The sequence below is a fragment of the Ipomoea nil genome, unplaced genomic scaffold, assembly GCF_001879475.1.
Source record: "Ipomoea nil cultivar Tokyo-kokei standard unplaced genomic scaffold, Asagao_1.1 scaffold3162, whole genome shotgun sequence".
Lineage (NCBI taxonomy): Eukaryota > Viridiplantae > Streptophyta > Magnoliopsida > Solanales > Convolvulaceae > Ipomoea > Ipomoea nil.
Window position 1 is genome coordinate 1638796 of NW_017619590.1, and position 6081 is coordinate 1644876.

General features: G+C 44.9%; 1 protein-coding gene across 1 annotated transcript; it reads left to right on the forward strand.

The window, feature by feature from the left end:
* Positions 1-5249: 5249 nt before the first annotated feature.
* On the forward strand, positions 5250-5804 carry LOC109167441 (uncharacterized mitochondrial protein AtMg00810-like). The gene has a single exon (XM_019316456.1). It carries the CDS (start codon positions 5250-5252, stop codon positions 5802-5804), a length of 555 nt encoding a protein of 184 aa, XP_019172001.1.
* The last annotated feature ends 277 nt before the right edge of the window (positions 5805-6081 follow it).

Below are 6081 nucleotides of genomic sequence, written 5' to 3' on the forward strand. Positions count from 1 at the left end.
GCGGCATTGGGGACGCGACTAAAGCTAAGCACAGCCTTTCACCCCACCACAGACGGCCAAACCGAAAGAACCATCCAAACCCTCGAAGACATGCTAAGAGCCTGCGCGCTCGACTTCCGAGGAACGTGGGAAGAACACCTAGACCTCATCGAGTTCTCGTACAACAACAGCTACCACGCGAGCATTCGCATGGCACCATATGAAGCACTGTATGGTCAGAGATGTAGAACCCCATTATGCTGGGAAGATATGGTCAACCCGGTAACACTGGGCCCCCAATACCTACAAGACACCATAGCTAAGGTCAAACGCATCCAGGAAAGGATGAAGGCCGCCCAAGACCGCCAGAAGTCGTACGCCGACCTAAAAAGGAAGCGAGTCGAATTCAGCCTCGGGGACAAGATCTGGCTAAGGATCTCGCCCACTCGAGGGGTAATGAGGTTCGGGAGGAAAGGAAAACTCAGCCCCCGGTTCATCGGCCCGTACGAAATCGTGGAGAGAATCGGAGACTTGGCCTACCGTCTCGCCTTACCCGCCGAGCTAGAACGAGTACACAACGTGTTCCACGTATCTCAGCTAAAGAAATACATACACGATCCAAGCCACGTACTCCAACACGAGACCGTGGACCTCGACGAGTCCCTAGTATACGAAGAGAAACCCGTAAGAATCCTGGACACCAAAACAAGAAATACCCGGAACCGAGTCGTGGAAATGGTAAAGGTTCTCTGGACCAACCACGGGACCGAGGAAGCCACATGGGAACTTAAAGACACAATGAAGGAGCGGTACCCCGAGCTGTTCACTCCAGGTATCTAAGGGAAAACTTTCCTTTCTTTTTGTCACCCAGGGCCAAGCTTCGGGGACGAAGCTTCCTGTTAAGGGGGGGAGAGTGTAACACCCCGTGTTACGGACCTTAAAACCAACTGATTAATTAATTAATTAATTAATAACCCAGGAGAAAGAATAAATTATAATGGTTAATTAGGGAAAAAGGCCACCATAGCCCATGGGCCCAATTATATAAACCCAACCCCTAAACCCAATAGGAATAAACTCTAAATAAACCCTTGGATCTATAAATAGGGAACTTAGGGAGCACCTAAAACCCCCTCCCACACGCCTAGACGCCCCATCACCCCAAGAGAGCTCCAAGAATTCCCTTAGAAGAAATCAAGAAAGCAAGAAAGCTTAAAGAAAGATCCTTCATAGCCAAGGAATTAATTAAGGCTAAGAGGTAACCCATGTCTCAACAAAACCTATTTTCATAGCTATGATTTCCCCTTAGGGTTTCCCCCATATTATTGTGAATGGTGAAATTATGGTGATTATTATTGATGTTGATTTGATGATTCCATGGGGAATCTTGATAATCTTGATATTGGGAATTTCTTGATGATTATGATGTTCTTGATGATTAATTGGCATCCTTGATGTTATGTATTATTCTTACCGAATCTTGCAATTAGAAGATGAATCGTATTCTTGTTGATATAAAAGTGATTAGAACCCTAGGTTGTATCGTATGATCTTATTCTTGGATTGTCGGGTGGGAATTCGCATGTTTGGGTGTTGATTATGTTTAGAGAAGCATGATAGATTATGTGCCGTACGGTTCTCGTATTTGATCCGTTAATTGCCTACGTGTTGTCATTAATTGCGTTGTAAAGTGTCTAAGCATGGTTTCGGGTTCCACAACGGTTCCCGGGACGAAAAGTGGTGAAAAGAGTCAGTGGGGGGTAGGTGGGGGTAGGGGACCCGCCACCTACCCGTGGCGTTCTCGGGCAGCCCGGCAGCGGGCAGCCGGCGGGCGGGCAGCTGCCCGCCGGGCACCCGCTGCCCGGAACAGTGGCAGCCGGCGGGCAGCCGGCGGGTGGACCACCACCCACCGGCTACCCGCTGGAATTTGTCCCCACTCGGGACCCCGGCTTCCCCGTTTGATGTTTCCCCGATCCCCGTGGTGTCCCAACGGACCCCGCTTGTCGTGCCTATGTCTAGTTTGATGTTCGGGTACCGTTCGTAGGTTTATGAGTCTATTATATTGCATGCTAGTTGAATTGGTATCCCGTTGACCTAGGTGGAAGAAGTATGAACCCCTTAGGACTATTCTTAGTATGTGATGGATCACGCATAGGTTTTGTTATACGCTTTCGTCCCCTTCCCAATGTGTAATGTGGGTTGCATGTGCTTGCTATGTGTTATGTGTGCGTGTTGCCCCAATTCGGTTGCGATCGGATTGGTTATCCTGAGCTGCGGTTCAGAAGCCGGCTACAGTCAGATGGGAATTCCTGGCTATAGTCGGATGACGGTATCCTGGGCTGCGGTCCAGAAGCTGGTTGTAGTCAGATGGGAATTCCTGGCTGCAATCAGATGACATCTTTCCTGAGCTGCGGTTCAGAGGCTGGCTGTAGTCAGATGGGAATTCCTGGCTACAGTCAGACAATACACTCTCTTGGGCTGCGGTCCACTGTTTGGTTGCGATCAAACATTATGATGAGCTGCGGTTCATCGGTCGGTTGCGATCGACCCCTCCGTGTTGCGATACGGGGCAGGATGCTGCGGGGCCGTGTCAGAGCTATATGCGCTGACCCTCATGTATGGGCATGCGATTGGTCCTGTGGCGCCAACAAAGTGTGCTATGTGTTGTGACATGGATGAGCTGTGATTATGAGTGCCTTGGAGAAATGTGACTATGGGATTTATGTTGGGGATTGTGTATGATGGGTGGTGATCATTGTTTATGCCTTGTCTTATCTGCCTTATCTATTATGAGCTGCATATGACTGTTATAACTATTGCTTGCGTCTGACCTTATCTGTCGAGTCATTCCCGGTTTTAAAAGCTAGAGTTCGTACGATATATCTTCATGCTCACAATGGTTTTTGTATATCTATATATATCTCTATATGTATTGTATTTCAACGCGTTGGTGTGGGTTACCAGCATCTCTCGCTGAACAGATATATTTGGCTTTCAGGCACAGAGGATTAGAGCACTGGAGCGCGCTAGAACTGGAGCGTAGAAGTAGTGTAGTTTCCCTTTCGGCCTGCGTGCCATGTCATGCATTTATATTTCAGAGGATAGTAGTTAGATAGCCTGTGCACCTGGGTTCTCTAGCCCAGGTGTGGCATAGCACCCCGCACACTTATGTTACACTCTGGAATTTAATGAGATATTACCTTTATTATTAAGTTTTAAATGTCTTGAAAATCAGGGGTGTTACATGGGGCTTCCCTCCTATGTGGTAAATAGCTCATTTTGGACCAAGCCTATTTCACTGCAATATTTGTTAGCTTGATGGAAAAGTTTGCTGACAATTGTTTGGGTTGCAGAATGGGTTATTGGGTAGAAGTTGAAGGGTGGAAGTTGGAGAGAAGAGTTTTTGGGTGGAAGTTGGAGAGAAGAGTTTTTGGGTTGAAGTTGAAAAGAAAAGATATCCTTCTTTCCCTCCTTTCCCCATGTCGGCAGTAAACATTATAAAGGTGGGATGAACTCATTTGTTTACTGCAATCACCACACACTTCTATAAGCTTCTACATTACACATTTATTCTTTTTCTTTTCGGCACAAGCAGTAGGCACAGAGAGAAGTAAAATCCTTTTTTCTTCTTCTTCCTTATTCACGGCCGTATGCAGCAGTTGAAGGAGCAACATCTATTTCTTCTTCTTTTTGTGCTACTTTGTCATGGGTTTGCCTAGCTTGTTTGGTGGCACGGCGGCGGCGTGTGTCGGCAGATTTTGTCGCACATCTGATGAGTTTGCTGTGAGTTTGTCGGAGATCTTTGGGGTACTTTTCTTCATAAAATATTTGTAAAGGTCAGTGTTTGTTCCAGGCATCATGGTTTTGGGTAAGCTCGTAATATTTGTATTCTTTTCACCTTGTTCGTGGTGGTTGAATATTTTGAGTACGAGTTGGTATTCCTTTTAGGCCTGTGAACGTGATATATTGTATCTGGCCTAGAGTTGTTGTATTTGATGATTTTTAGGGTGTTTGGCTCGGGTGGTAGCCAGCAACTTTGTACCCAAGATTTGCTATAGTGGAATATTGTGTTGGTGGTGGTCCGTGGTTTTGGGGTTTTCCACGTAAATCTTGTGTCCCCTGTGTCTGTTATTTATTTTGGCTGGTTTGCACCATCTCGTATTTGCGCTATTGTCGGTCCTGTGATTTTATTTGTCACAGGAGGTGGGATTTTTCCCAACACATCGTCAACTCTTGAAGCTGAGGCGCAATCCTTGCAGATTGCCTTCCAATGGCGTGAAGCAGTGGCCAAGAGGCCTTTTATCGTAGAGGTGGACTCCCTCACTCTCGCTAGCTTGGCTGCCTCTAAAGCTACAAGGATCCCATGGAAAATCAAAGAAGCAATTCTCTACATTCGCTCTTGCCTGGTGACGTGGGGCTCCTCAGTTAGACATGTCTACCGAAAACCCAATCATGTTGCAGAGGATCTCGCGACGGTTAGTATTAGCGTTAGTTCCTCTCAGATTTTTTGCTCGTTCAATTCTTTGCCTATAAAGGCCATGTTGGCTCTCCAGTATGATTTTAGGGGTTTTGCCTCCCTTTGGACAATTCGCTGCTAATAAAGCTCTCGTTATTTGATTAAAACAAAAGAAATTATACACTTATTTTTTTAAATATTGTTTTCATAATTTTTAAATTCAAAATTTTATTTTTAATTATTAATAAAACTTTGAGAAAACGGTCAAATAGGCCCTTAAACTTTACCCCAAAGGTCAATTAGGCCCCTAAACTTTAAAAAAGTTTAATTAAACCCTCAAACATGTCAAATTGGAAAAGACAACCAGACGGCCTGATCGGAGAAACGAGAAGCGAAAAACGCAGAGCAGGCATATACGTTTAGAAAAAAAAATACGAAACAAAAAATAATACGAAGGCGAAAGAAGAAAAATACCAAACAAAACTAATAAAAAATTCCATGTCTGATATTTTCAAAAAAAAAAAATTCATGTCAGCAATATTATTAACGATAACCTGTAGGAAACCAGTAAAAGGTTCTAGACGAAAACAAAATTATGATTTATGGGTCTAAATATCACATATTAAAGATCATGGTGTGGCATGAATAGTCAGGAATGGTTCATGGTGCGGGATGACACTTTAGCCAAAAAAATAAAAATCAATGCGAACAGCATTCAAGATTAGGGATTGAAGATCTTGGTGAACCTAGTTTCTTGCTAGGGATTGAAATAATCAAGTGTAAGGATGAAATTTTGCTCTCTCAACAAAGATACATGACAGATATCTTAAAACGTGCTGGCATGACAGATTGTAAACCTCTTGTCACCCCTATGTCTGCTTCTAAACCCGCTGTCTCCCATGCGGATTTATATGAAGATGCCACACACTATAGAGGTCTGACAGGTGCATTACAATATCTTACAGTTACCCGCCCAGATTTGTCCTTTGCAGTAAATCATCTATGTCAGCACATGCATGTGCTTACCGTCTCGTATTGGGAACAATTGAAACGTGTTCTAAGGTATGTAAAGGGAACTATCACTTCTGGTTTGCGAATTCGCCGATCAGTATCCAGAGAATTACATGCTTTCTCATATTCTGATTGGGCTGGCTATCCTGAAGATCATAAATCAACCAGTGGGTATGTAGTTTTTCTTGGTTCTAATCTTATATCGTGGGTATGTAAGAAGCAACGGACTATTGCTAGATCATCTACTGAAGCCGAGTGTAAAGCTTTAGCAAATGTCTGTGCCGAGGTAATCTGGACTCTCTCGCTCCTACGAGAAATCGGCATAACCAACAATTTTCAGCCGGTGGGCGATAGGTGATGGACCACCCGCCGGTGGGCGTCCCTAATCCAGCGGGTGCCCGGCGGGCAGTCGACTGCCCGCTGGAATCGGGCTGCAAGGGCAGCGGGTAGGTGGTGGGGACTCGTCCCCCCACTGGTACGAAGGTATATTTCCCAGTTCGGGGTTCGTTCGTGGAACCCAAAACCCTGTCCAAACACATTCCAACACGTAACGACAACATCACGGATTCAATTAACAAAAATTAAACCAAGGATCGTTCCAATTACATTCTAACACGTTTCCTAAACATGCCAAG

Coding starts and splice junctions, on each gene's coding strand:
- LOC109167441 (XM_019316456.1), top strand. CDS start 5,250: ATGACAGATATCTTAAAACGTGCTGGCATGACAGATTGTAAACCTCTT.